General features: G+C 41.8%; 1 protein-coding gene across 1 annotated transcript; it reads right to left on the bottom strand.

Annotated features, from left to right (window-relative positions):
- Positions 1–12,300: 12,300 nt before the first annotated feature.
- On the bottom strand, positions 12,301–13,936 carry GAS1 (growth arrest specific 1). Its single transcript, XM_029203239.1, has one exon. It carries the CDS (start codon positions 13,855–13,857, stop codon positions 12,814–12,816), a length of 1,044 nt encoding a protein of 347 aa, XP_029059072.1. The 5' UTR covers positions 13,858–13,936; the 3' UTR covers positions 12,301–12,813.
- Positions 13,937–14,158: the final 222 nt, after the last annotated feature.

Below are 14,158 nucleotides of genomic sequence, written 5' to 3'. Positions count from 1 at the left end.
GGGCCCAGCCGCTCCACGGCATGTGGGATCTTCCCGAACCAGGGCAAGAACCCATGTCCCCTGCGTCGGCAGGTGGACTCTCAACCACTGCACCACCAGGGAAGCCCTGAAGTTTATTTTTTTAAGTAAATAGTATAAATTAACAAAATAAAAGCACGTATAGCAACATTATTTTGAGACAAAATAGAATTAAAGGCCAAAATCAGTAAAAGGGCAAAGAGTTACGTTTGATATTGTTAAAAGTTATTTTCTGCCATAAACATAAAATAGTCATGCACCTAAATTCATTTAACACCATGCCTTCAAATATACATGTAAAACTTGATGGAAATAGAAGGAGAAATAGAAGAATCCACAACATGGTGAGAGACTTTAACCTATCTCTTTAAGAAAACAACAGAAAAAGAAATATATAGAATTAAGATAATTAAATTAACACACTGTTACAAAGAAGAACACTAACAAAATCAGAGATTACTCTTTCCTTTTCTATGTACCTAAAATATATATAAAATTTGATCATATTCACAGCCATAAATAAAATCACATTAAGTTGCAAAAAGTGTCAATAGAAATTATTAAGCTTATGTACATTACTCATTTTAATTAAAATTATAAAATGAGAAAATAACACCCAAAATCTTTAAAAAACTTTAGAAAGTAACATAGATAATTATAAGGTTAAATAGCCATCAAAATGGGAAGTATGTGTTCTTTGGAAATGAATCACAATAAAATAATAGCTCATCAAAGCCTGTAGGATGTGACCTAAAAGTTGCACAAAGGAAAAGTTGTATCAAGAAATCAACTAATTAGAATGGTTAAAAAATAAAAATAAATGAGCTAAGCATTTAGCTCAAGAACCCAGCAAAGTAAGAAGTATGAAATCAGTAATGATACAGCAAAAATTAACAACAGAAGAAACAATCCCAGCATGAATTTCATAGATGAAACTCAAAACTTATTGTCTGAAAAAATAACAATAACATAAACAAAACATCAAAAGAGAGAAGGCACATAAAAGGTTAAGAAAGAAGGAAAACATAAACACAAAATTTAGATATTAAAAATCTGAAAGAGAATAGTTTATACAATGTATAGAAATGTTTTAGAAATCTAGATGAAATTGATTTTATTTTGTAAAAGTATAAATCACCAACAATAGTTCATGAAGTAGAATTTCTCAGTAGACCAATAAACAAAAAATAAACTGAAAAAAATTTTCCTTAATTTCATTAAGCATGTACTAGAAACCTATATCAAGCATCATAATAGAAACAGAACTAATACTCCTAGTTTCAGCATACAAGAAGAATGGCCACCTATTATCATGCCTTTCTATTTAACATTGTACTGGCAATCCTAGCCAGGGCAATATGACATGAAAATTAATTATGAGGTATAAATATTATAAACATTAGAAAGGAAAAAGTGTAGCAGCAGTTTTCAAAAAGTGGTGTATGGATTCCTGGAGGATCCCCCAATAACTTTCAAGCATATCACGAGGTCAAAACTGTTTTTGTAATAATCCCAAGACACTATTTTCCTTTTTCACTGTGTTGACATTTGATGGTGGAGCAAAAGCAGTGGCGACTAAAACTGATAGTGATTTAGCACAAATCAGGGCACTTGCACAAAATTATACCAGTAGTCATATTCTTCACTGCCATGCACTTATACTAAAAATATTTGATGGTGTCACATAAGAACGCCCTTAATGAAACAATAGAAATTTTATTTAAATTCTACCCTTGAGTACACATCTTTTTAATATTCTGTATGACAAAATAGGAAGAACACATAATATATTTTTTCTGCATTAAATGTTTTTCTCAAGGAAAAACACCTGTGTGGTTGTGTGGTTGCTTGAGTTGTGAACTGAACTAGCCATTTTCCATTGAACACTGTTTTTACAGGAAAGAATGAAAGATAAACTAGTTTTTATTCAGACTTGGATATTTGGCAAACATTTTATTAGAAATAAACGCAATTAAAGGAAAATAGCAGGATTTGTTGCCAACAATAACATTTGATCTTGCATGCAAAAATGAGAATTTTGGAAAACTTGTATCCTGTACTATGAGCCTAATATAATTCCAATAATTAGAGAATTTTATGATGAGACTGGTGGTGATACTAACAAACATTGTTTATTTAATATTATAAATTAATATGTGTTGATATTTGAATTATCTTCATAATTCAATAAAAAATATATTTCAAAAGACCAATGGATGGTGTTACAAAATCATGCATGGATGAAAGTTCCATATAAATGTCAAGACAGAAGAATTAACATCACAGATTATGAAATGTCTATTGATATGGTTTCAGATCTACCTTATAATTAACCTTTAAAAATCTACCATTTATTAAGTGTTGTGTATCAAAGAAGAATGTCCACAATTATCTGAAAAGACAATTAAGGTATTCCTGCCTTATATATATCCACATATACATATATATATAGGGTATCTCATGTATCATATTGGAATAGATTGAATGCAGAAGCAGATATAAAAATCTAGCTGCGTTCTTACTAATTTTTTTTTGGAAAATAGATTTACTTTCCATTAAAATGTATTATTTATGTTAACATGTAATAGGTTTATTATTTTTAATTATTTATTCTACATTTAAAATATATCTGCTCTGACTTATAATATGGTAAATATTGATATACATAACCCACTGGGATAACCTTGCCCCAAAAGAGGTCTGGTCTTTGTCTTCAGCTTCTAGGAGGTAATTTTTGTTTGCTTGGAGGTGGTGAGCTAAACAGGTAGTAAGGAAGTCATTTAAGATAGGGGCTGGCCACACTTTATAGTAGGAGCTGGCTATACCAGAAAGGCCAATAATGTGATTTATGGGTCACATGGTATCAGTCGACCTGGAGACTGAGATCAACCACAATCAATCAACCATTATGTACTCATGATTGGTTGATCGACCAATCAACCAATCATGCGTGCATAACGGAGCCAAAAAAATCTCTGAACCCTGGGCTCAGGCAAGCTTCCCTGGTTGGCAATAATCTACGTGTATTTTCACATATATCCTGACTCCATGAGGAGAGAGCATGGGAGCTCTGCAGATAATACTTCCCCTGATTCCGCTCTATGAAATTTTTCCCTGTGATAAACTATAACTGTGAGTATAACAGCTTTCACTGAGTTCTGTGAGTCCTCCTAGTGAATTATTGAACCTCAAACTTGCACTGGTGTCAGAAATCAGAGCAGTCTTAGAAATTGTGCCCCCTAACTCTTCACACCCACATAGACAAAATCTCAGTAATTTTTAAGAGTACAAATCTTCCTTAGACAAGAAAGTTTGAGAATCATTAATATGTTTTTTATATGTCTAGAAAATCAAAGAGAGTCTCCTGCCAATAACTAGAGCCCATAAGAGTTCAACAAGGTGTTTAGATATAAGAACAACGTATAAAACCCAAGTTTCCTATAATCAGTAATGATGGATTAGGCAATGTAATCATCACTACCATCATCATCCAACGGAAACTATGAAGTACCCAGAAATAAATCTAAAAAGAAATAAACAAAACCTGAATAAAAAAGAAGATATAAAATTTACAGTAAGACCTATTTATGGATCAATATAATATTTATCTAATTGGAAAGATGGAAAGACTCACTATTATAAAGCTACCACTTGTCTCCATATTGATCTATGAATTACATCCCATCCCAATCAAAGTTTCAACAAAGGCTTTTTAAAGAAATTTCAGAAGTTAATTCTAAAATTCTTCTGGAAACAAAAAGTACAGTGTTACGTAAAGTAAAACGTCTTGAAGTAGAAGAAAGTGAAGAAATGGTCCTGCTAGGTATCATATCACATTGCAAGTTTTTGTGAATAAAAAAATAGAATACTATTTCAGGCTTTTTTTAGCTTTTTGGATCTACCATTCTATAAATTCTGAAAATTAAAGCTATAAATTGTTCTCTTCCATTTTTTTTCTTCCTATCATGCCAGCAGAACTCTAGGAACATATTCTTTATTGAGGAAGTGTTTACAAATTGGCTTCCTTAATTCTTCCCATCTCTGAGTGCATGCTCCTTTGCAACTGGACTTTGCCTTTCTTCTCATCAAGAGGTGGAGTCTATCTCTCTACCCTTGAAGTTGGACCTGGTCATGTGACTTGCTTTGTACAATGGGACATTGGCAAATGTGATGCAAGCGGCAGCTTGAAAAGTGCTTGTGCATTGGTGCTTTCCTTCTCTTGGTGCTTTTGGAGTCCAGCTGTCATAATAAGAAACCTGGGCTAGCCTGCCAGATGTAAGGAACACATGTCTCAGCTGCCCTTGTCACACCAGCCAACTGCCAATCATGTGAATGAGGTCATCAAGAACACACCCTCTCCCTACCTGACCCCCAGCTAACCATAGCCAAGTGAGCCCAGAAAAGGTCAGTGGAGAATTTCCCAGTTGAGTCCAGTCCAAACTGCCTACCAACAAAATCGTGAACAAATAAATGATAACAGCTTTAAGTCACTAAGCTTTGGGGTGGTCTATGATGATCAGAAACCAAGTAATAAAATAACCAATTTCCTGCCACCATTCTAAATATCAGCAGTTCTTTTTTAAAAAAAATACTATTTGTTTCCAAAGACTGAATTTTGCGAAAAGAAAAAAAAGTCGGGTGACAGTGAACAAGGACTCCATTTGACAATTTAAATGACATATGAGCCTGTTGTCTATTTCTAGAGCTTACTAATGGTTATTTTAAAAAATAATACGCAAGTTTGTGATTCACTTACTCACAGATAATTTGTTCTGCCAGAATATAATCATACATTTTCATTTAGGCACATGTCAAGAATTAGGGCATACTTTAGCTCCTAAAAGTGCTATAATAAGTTTTGGCTTAACTCTTCTATCAGAACTTTCCTAGAAGAAGACAACTGTACAATGAACTGGAAATTATGGGATTTAATTCTTCCACTTGTAAAACATATTTTAAAAACCCAGAATGATTAGCCATACATATGAAAGTTTATATTTCCCCACACGTGTCTGTGAGGCATGAACACATTTTGAGAAAGGAAAGATAAACAAAACGCTTAGTGAACAGATATAGAGACAGAAGATGGTGTGGTCCTTCTTTAATAGAGGAAGAAAGAACGGTCTTCTTACAAGACCACAAAGCACAAGGGTAAAAGTTCAGAAAACAGGTTTCTAGCATGGCCTGCACTTCTTGTGGACAGGAAGTTTCACATTTTGGTTCGCTGCTGTATCCCTCTTGCCTAGAGTGTCACTCAGCCCATTGTAAGTGCTCAGAAAACATTGATTGAATGAATGGATGAATGAATAAATGAATGAGTTGATGAATAAAAGATCTCTTGAGACTTTTCTTGCTCTAACAAGAAGCAATATTTTTACGATTTATTTTTATTTGTCATGTGCTTTTTCAAATAGAGTAATTTTACAGTTTGAATTATTTTAGGCTTCATAAAAGATCACTTCTTCATGAGAATTTGAGGTAGACTGAGCAGAAGGGAAGGGTGGGCACAGCCCTCTGAAGTGTAAGTAAAGGTAGCAGTTATCACAGGTGTGAAACTACGCTTTCTTATTTCTTCTTTGTGGTTCTGAATGCTACCAGTTAAACCACATTTAAATTTGAGAGTAAGGTAATATATACTCATTGATAAAATTTGGGAAACATATAAATATATAAGGAAGAAAATAATAATTACCTGCAATGCCACCATATACCTTTTGAGAATCAATATGTTACAAAAGCTATGACCTCAATCTCTGGACACAAACAGACCTAGATTGTATATTCACCAACTTACGCACTGAATAACACTGGTCAATTTACTTAAACATCAGCTTCTTCCTCTGTCAAATGGAAATAATAAGAAAAACAACGTGAAGTTTCTGTAACGATGAAATGTTATATGCTCAGCACTGTGTGGCACATAATAATAATCACTCAATAATATTAACTATCACTATTTTTTATTATTACTATTATATTACTGCCGTGGCATATTTTTGGTATTTTTTATTTCCCTACAGTTAGTTGTGATTATAATTATGATTACTACTACTGTTATAATGAAGAATATTTTGGTCACATATTTTCTTAGAACTCCAGTGAATTCATTTTTCTTTCTAAGCAATAGTATTGGTTTCTTAAGCATTTTCAAATTTAGTTGTCCATGTCCAGAAGCTTCATGATTTCATATTCCTGCTCCTCCTAAGATGCCTCTGACCTTCTCTTTTCCCTTCTGGGATTCCTTTCCTGGGCACTCCTTCCTCTGCCCACTGCCCTCTTCTCTCTGCACTCTTTGGGTACCTCACTCCTAGAAGTCTTCACCATGACCACTCTCCAAGTCCGACTCCTGTCTCGAGCTTCAGCCCTATAGTTGGTTTTCTGCAGTGTACCGCCAACTGGATATTCCTTATGTCCTCAAACACAACTAGCCCCTCAATCTTTCTTCCTTGAGGACGGAACATGACATCATCCACCAGTTTTCTGAGCCAGAAACCCCGCAGTCCAGCGGTCGTATTAGCCTCCGCCCTCCCTGAACCCTCCATGTTTGACCAGTCATAGTGTCTTGAATCTGCCTTCTCCCTCCTCCTGCTGCCACTATTCTAGCTCAGTTGCCTGACTTTCTTTTTTTATGGGACCTGGCAGTAACTGTTGTCCCAGTCTCTGGTCTTCATGCCTTAAAACCATCACGTACTCTGTTCAAGAAGGTAAACCTCTGGAGTCTTCAGCTGGGAATTCTCAGAGGTTTCCTGTCATGGGCACTGAGCAGGGTAATGTCAATACCTAGAATGACATTCAAGGCTTCTGTGACCTGATATTAACCCTTCTTTCAAGCCCCAACCTTGTTACTTCCCACTTTATATTTTGGTGGTGACACGATCACACCACACACACACACACACACGCACACACACACACACACACACACACTATGCTGTTCAATCCCTCCATGTCTTAGGACGTGTGGTTCCCTCTGATGGAAATGTCTTCCCCACTGTTCTTGCTAATGTCCATTCCTGTCCTCATACTTAGCTTCAGTGTCGCCTTCTCCAAGTTTCCTTACACCCAGAGTCGGGCTAAGTCATCCATTCATCCTCCTCTGTGCTCTCTATTTGAGGTTGAAAGGACACGTCCTGATTGCCAGCTTGTGCAGGGATGAGACTGCATCATGTACACACTGGTAGCCCCTCAACAGATGCCTATGGAACCAAGCAAACTCTTTTTGTTTCCCCTCCCCTCCCCTCACTTGTTCAGGGTTACAGACATAGGTCTTAGTCACCCTAAGAGCTTACTTCAATGTTCACTACAGAAGGATGCTCCAAACAGGTGTAACTACCTGATAGGTAACAGCAGACAGGGGTTAAAATTAAGGTTAATTGACTGGCGTTTTCATAACAGAGGTGTCTATGAGAAAGTCCTCAAATCTCACTGAATTGTTCCTTATTATGGTACTTAGTAACATCTGATCAGTGATCAAAATATACAATAGGATTTGGTTGTGAGATATGACTCCATTCTGCCATCCAAGAACCCACAAATATATTATATTTAAATATAGAAATAAACTTAGAAAAATTCATATTAATAACCAGAGAATATAATGGTGTCCATAAAGTCTGGAAATAGATAATATGCCTTTATTTTTTGTTACAGATTGAAGATGTCCTTGGTGACGTGTGTTTTCACCTGTTTGCAGACTCACCCTGTTTGCTTAAGGGGAACTCGGTAAAGCTACATACAGTATATATCAGCACCATTGAGAGAAACTGTCTTTGATCCACATTATAAAATTGGACTCGCAGCACTACAAAATCACCAAAATATAATTTTGACAAATGCCTTGTCAAAAAATGTAGACATCTGATTTTCTTATGGAGCCCAAGCTCCTGAAATAAGGTAAGGAAACCCTTCTAGTATCTCAGCAGCCTTTCTTGCTGCCATTGCATGCATATTACACAGGGTTTGGAGGTAGCCCTCCAAAATATTAGCTGAAAGCTTCCTCGCAAAGCAGATCTTTCCCACATCCTTCCCTGCAGTTCCTCTTTAAGAGGTGTCAGCATGGCTGAAAGAATGAAGTGGCTCCACATTGTTTGGCAGTGCTATTATGTGCTTAACATTTCCATAACAAAAGTGCCACTCGACTTCTCCCCGATTAATGCAGCTCGAGGGCTCTTGTCGTCCTTTAATAAAACATTGTTGAAATCATTTATTTAGAGCCCCTGGTTACTAGTGGGAGAATGACCATCTTTGTGCCAAAATATAGTGTATACAGTCCACTATTTTGTAGTAGATCATTCTGTTATTTAAGAAATTGATTAAATGGATGCATTAGAAGGTATTTATGCTAATAGCACATTACTTATATCATTCAAAGAGTCAGGGGTGAAGCTTTTCAATTGTCCAGCAGAAGCAACCCCTCCAATAGAATACAGTAACCTCCAACTTTACTTAACTCACAAGGCTGCAAGACCCACTGGAAACCCAAGCCTCCGGGAACGGGAACTGCTGTTGGGCCATAGGCATTGTAACACGATGCTTCACATTGTAACACGATGCTTCCCAACAACCTTGTTCTTGGGGAGCTGGGAGAAACCGGGTCAGCCGACGATGTTTCAGAAGGTCCTAGGTATAAGAGGTCAAAAACCAAATAATGTGTGCTTTTCTTTTTATGGGCTCAAAAAGGGGCACACGAGGTTATGTTTGAGAACTTCCACGGTTGAAACCAGTGAACTAATCATGCAAGGTAAAGTTGAAAGTAGAAAGGTTTTCAATGCAGAGTTTGAGGTCTCTGAAAGTTCTCTTGTCACTTTCCCCCTCTTTTTATTCTATACAACACAGCATTGCTGGGATGGAGTCGGGGTGCATACGTTGGGAGTGGTGAGTAAGAGACCCCCTCCAGTCCATGCAGTTTCTCTTGACTCTTCAACCAAGAGAGACTGCTGGTTCTAAGTCGTCTTCACCCATGTGGACCCCAGTGGGAGAGTTGCAGTGCACCCCAGATGTGTCAGAGCGTGGCGTCCCCTTAAGTTTGTGGCAGTTGGCACCAGGAGCTGTTCCTTACTTATGGACATTGGTCAGGGCCCTGCCCACGCTAAGGGATGTCCTACCACTTAGTGCAAGAATTTAGTTCCCTCCAGCCATTTTTTCACTTGACATTCGTATATTGCCCGCGTACATTGCTATATATTGTTGACAATAAACAGAAACCTTATGTTATGTCCATTGTGGTCATACACAAAAGCATTGCCGTGTCCTTGGGTGAGCAGTGAAGCCTGAACCTCCTTCCATTTACTGTATGGTCACTGTCAGCTCAATGAACTGCCCCCTTGTTCTCCACCATTGTCCCACACTCCCTTAAACATTTGTCACTGAAGTGCCTCCAAAGACAAACTGTCACTGAGAATGCAAACCTGCTAACGGGGAAATGGGAGCAGCCGGGAGGACACAGATTTTCTATGAAATCCAAAAGGAGTTGCTCTCATTCTGGAAGACTTCTGTTAGAAGTCTGGCGCTCTTTAAGATCTCCGGGAAAAGTCAGGGATACCTTTGCCTTCTGTAATGGTACTTCCAGGCATTCTCCATGAGACATTTGGCCGTCTCAAATGTCCAAAATTCCAAAGGCTCCCCAGACACCATGAGATATTACAGATGTCAACAACTGTAAAAATCCTTTCGGTCTAGGAACAGATGGCAACCTACAATCCCGTAACCTAACATCTCAGCAACCTGTTCTGGAATCTACTAGGTCTGCAGAGGGATGAGGGGCCCCTGGGCTCCAGCATAGAACTGTTTAAATTAAAATGGACCACCGATCAGCGTTCACTTTCTCCAAGGAAGAAAGCATAAAGCCTCATGTCCTCACTCCCCAAGAGCGAGCTGTGTTGATTTACTCCAGGCAGATGCTTTTGACAGGACCCTGTAAAATCAAGTCGTGAGTTTATTGTAGCAGTTAATTATCAAGCCTTTTCTAGTGCTAATGCCTTTTACTTCTTACTGGGGAAAACTGGGCCTTTTACTGGGACAAAGACTTAACTTTTAGTCAAGAATGTGTTAAAATAACACGAGGAGGAGATGATTTAAATATATTTAAGGACAAACGCAGAAGCATTTGCTAACTCGTCGTTTTGTAAAGAAAGCTGATTTCATTCACAAGTCTCTTGGAATACTCTTTGTTCACTTCCCAAAGAAACAACGCTTTCAGCTTTATTTTAACAATATGTTTACTCAACCATTCAGGTGACGGGGTTCTAGCCACACACCACTCTCCTGGGCTGGTCTGACACCACAACTATCTCAGACTTTCTGATGCTATGCATGTATGAATCTTGGTTTTAGATGCAATAAGAATTGCCTCGAAGCCCTCCATAAAAGCTGGGAAGAGAGTGAATTAGAGGCAAAAGAGCCTCGAAAGTAGGGGGTGGGAGTGGGTGGGAGGAAGTTGGAAGGGGGCATAGCTTTGTTAATTACTTCAGGCAGCAGAGAAATCTGGTTGTGTTTTCTCAGCACATGTTAATATCATATAAAGAGACACGAGATCTTGCTAATCTGTCGACCCCTCAGACAAAGTTTATTTGTGGTGACTTTTAAACTCCTGACTTGCCTTCCAATCACCGAGTTTAAAATGAAAAGCTTTAAATAAACACCAGGAATAGAAGATAAATAAACTTTTTTTCCCCCTTGCAAGTGCCTAGCTTGGCGAGGTTCAGACTCAAATCCCCAGAGGACAGAGCGCTCTCTTTTGTGTTAATGTTTAAAAGATTTTCCAATGCCGGAGTTTATTCCTACTGCAAACATTTCTATTTACAAGGTCAAGTGTATCAGCACTCGACACAGCTTAAGAGTGTAATTATTTATCTAAGGGCGTTTGAGTGTAGATCAGTAGCTCTGGCAGGAGCCCAGCCTTCAGCCCACTGCTAAACAACTCCTCACAACAATATTACAAGTTCTGGTAATTGTTCCTCTCCCCAGTATGTTTACTTTTGCCCGCCCCAATGTTTTGTAACAAAATTTTGTACTTTTTTACTCAAAGTGCGAAAATGACTTTGAAGTTGAGTCTCCCAGGTTTCCTAAGACCTATTGATAACAGATGTTATTGGCATGTTTGATTGTATGAGAATGTCTAATAGCCAGAGAGGACGCTCCGGAGGGTGGGGGGCAAGGGGAGGGTCCCAGTGGAAAGGGGGAGGGGAAAGAAATGTCTGGGTTAGCCCCAAATTATGTGAAGCCTCTCCACAAACGTAAATATCAATGGAGACCAGTCAAATTATATCTTGTAGCTGCCTCATTTACAGATGTCTAATTGTTCATTAAATTGAAGGCAGAAATAATAGCCCTCATTTCTTGTCTTGTACTATTTTAATTTCAGTTGATGGTTGATAGATTCCCAGTGGCTCCTCCACCCCCCTCCTCACCCATTATTGGGTTAACCACAATGTAACTCTGGAAAGTAACTACACCATATTCATTATTTAAAACTCTTTACTGATGTACACATTTTAATAAAATCAAATAACAACAAAAAAATACACAAAGCCACCGTTACTTAAAACATAGGACTTCTTTTTTTAAAAAACAATGTCTATAAAAATACAATGTTTAAGGCAGTTTGGAAATGCGTTTATACATTTCTACAATGTCCATAAATTCTCTTGAAAATAAGAATGTTAACTTCAAATCTATAAAATACACTGTACATTTCAAAATTGTTCTAGATAGAGCACACTTCACAACGGACTGTGGTTTTGGATCCCTGGTGACAAACGGATTCTTTACATTTCAGGGAGGAAAGGTGTACCATGGATGCGGATTTAAGTTTTTTAATTTCTTTTAAAAAATAAATTATTTCTGAAGCATACAATTTATAAAAATTCTATATACAAAATACAACAACTGGTAACAAACCCCAGTTTTAATACATTTTATATACGAAGTACCAGGGGTGAGCGCCCTGATAAAAGCAGAGGCAATATATATTCTCCGCATATTTGTACGTACAATTTCTTGATGTAAAGAAAATGACAACAAAACAAACATCATAAAGAGGCTTTCATAGATGGCAGTGCAGAGCTCTTTTAAATAAAAAGTTGCATTGTTCAACACCACTAGCAACTGTTTAGATCAGAATTTTTGGATCCTTAATCCTAAGAAATGTGCTAAGAGATCTGAGTGGTGGCAATGAAATTAAAGTCAAGGGCTAAAAATTACCCAAAACTAATTAAGGAAAATTAACCCCTCTCATGCTTGCCCGCCCGCCCCCCACCCCACCCCCCCAAAAAAAAACTGAGGATTCTGGGCGCGGATACCAAGACTAAACGAATGAATTGGTTACGATTGCAATGTCTTCACTGGCCACAATAAAAGTCGATTACCGGCACTTTTCCCCCCCTCGCAGGAGAAACGCTAATAAACAGCCCCTTTGCAAATATAAATCCTCCTTCAAAACCCCTGCTCCGAACCCAGTCCCTTGAAACTCTTAAGACCCCACTGGTCAGCATCCTCTCTTCGGAGTCCAGGACTACGGTTCTGCCCTCCCAGGCCCGTTTCATGTCGGGGGTCCGGAGTTAGGCTGGTTTCTGCGGGGAGTGTCTGGAACCCGGAATGGGGGCAGGGGAGGATGTCCAAAAAGTCCTGCTCGGGAGAGGAGGCGAAGGTCGTGCCAAGAGTCAAGGCGGGGAGACCGGCCAGGCAGAAACCACCTAGAAAACGTTTTGGAAAATACCCCCGACCACCCCTCTGTTCCCGAGCCACAGGTGCCCCGGCGCCGACCCTCCCGTGGCCGACGGCGGGGGGGCGCGAGTGTTAAAAGAGCAGCGGTAGCAGCAGCAGCAGCAAGATGGAGGCGAGCGGGGTCCAGGCGCCTCGGGTCGCCGAGCGGCAGCCGCTGCTGCTGCTCCTGCGCCCGGACCCGTAGGGCAGGTCCCCGCGGCCGCCCGCCGCAGCAGCGCCGCCGCCCGGGCGCGGAGGGTGCGGGACGCCGTCGTCGTCGTCCAGCGGCTGCTCGCCGCCCGCGCCCCCGGCGCGCTGCTCATCGTCGTACTCCTCGTCGTAGTAGTCGTCCAGGCCCCCGTCCGAGCCGCTGCTGCCCGGGCCGTTGCCCAGCTCGGCGCCGAAGCACAGGCGGGCCATGTTCTCTTTGACCGACTCGCAGATGGGCCGCTCCAGGCCGTCGCACACACAGTCGTTGAGCAGCGCCGCCTTGGGCACGGCCAGCATGTCCTCGATGACCGTGCGGCACTCGTCGGTGCAGCGCAGCCCGTTGAAGAGCTTCCCGCAGTAGGTCAGGTAGCGGCTGAGCGCCAGGTTGCAGCGGCTGTCGCGGTCGCAGCGCCGCCGGGCCTCGGTGCAGCCCATAACCCCGCCCGCGCCCGGGCCGCCCGCGCCGCCGCCGCTCGTCCGGGGCAGGCACGGCTCAATGGCGCGCTTGGTGGACTTGCAGTTCTCGTCTTGCGCGCAGTCACAGTCCTCCAAGGCGGGCCCGCGGCGCGTGTGGTTGAGCTGAATAAGGGCCGAGATGCAGTGGCTCGGGCAGCGCCAGCGCGACGAGAAGGACGCGGCCGAGGCCGGGAAGGCGGCGGCGGCGGCGGCCCCCGGCGCGTCGCCCCCGCTGCGCTGCGCCAACACCGGCGCGCACGCCTCGGCGTACTGGTTGTAGGCGTAGCTGCACTCCGGCTCCCCCTGGCACTGCAGCAGCGCCTGCCAGCAGATGAGGCGGCGGCCGTGCGCCAGCCCGGAGCCCCGCGGCGCCGAGCCCAGCAGCTGCAGCAGCGCCATCAGGCACAGCCAGGCGCCCGGCACGGTCCCCCCGCGGGCCCCGCCGCCGCCGCCCAGCAGCCCTGCCACCATCGCGGGCAGCGGCGGCCGCCGGGCGAGGAGCGGAAAGGACACGAGGCGCGGGGAGCGGCGGACGCGGAGCCGGCGGAAAAGTTTGCCCCAGTCCTGCCAACTTCTTGCATGAGTGTTTTCATAAATCCATGCGCGCCGCTGGCTGGTGCCCCGCTGCTTGCAGAAGGTCGGCTCTCGCTGGGACTGCAGGGGCTTCCTAGAAGTGCAAGGCCGCGGAGAACCCCTCCGGTCGGCCCCCGGCAGTGGCGGGAGGCGCTCACTGCAGCCCCGGGGGGCTGCGGGCCGCGGGGTCGCGGCGGGG

This window comes from Monodon monoceros, unplaced genomic scaffold, assembly GCF_005190385.1.
Source record: "Monodon monoceros isolate NGI ecotype Baffin Bay Population unplaced genomic scaffold, NGI_Narwhal_1 Super_Scaffold_5, whole genome shotgun sequence".
In the NCBI taxonomy this organism is placed as follows: Eukaryota; Metazoa; Chordata; class Mammalia; order Artiodactyla; family Monodontidae; genus Monodon; species Monodon monoceros.
Note: the sequence above shows the minus strand (reverse complement) of the source record. Positions and strands in the feature narration are given on the sequence as shown.

What these genes read in the sequence shown, in the direction of transcription:
- GAS1 (XM_029203239.1), bottom strand. Translation starts at nt 13,857, where the DNA reads ATGGTGGCAGGGCTGCTGGGCGGCGGCGGCGGGGCCCGCGGGGGGACC.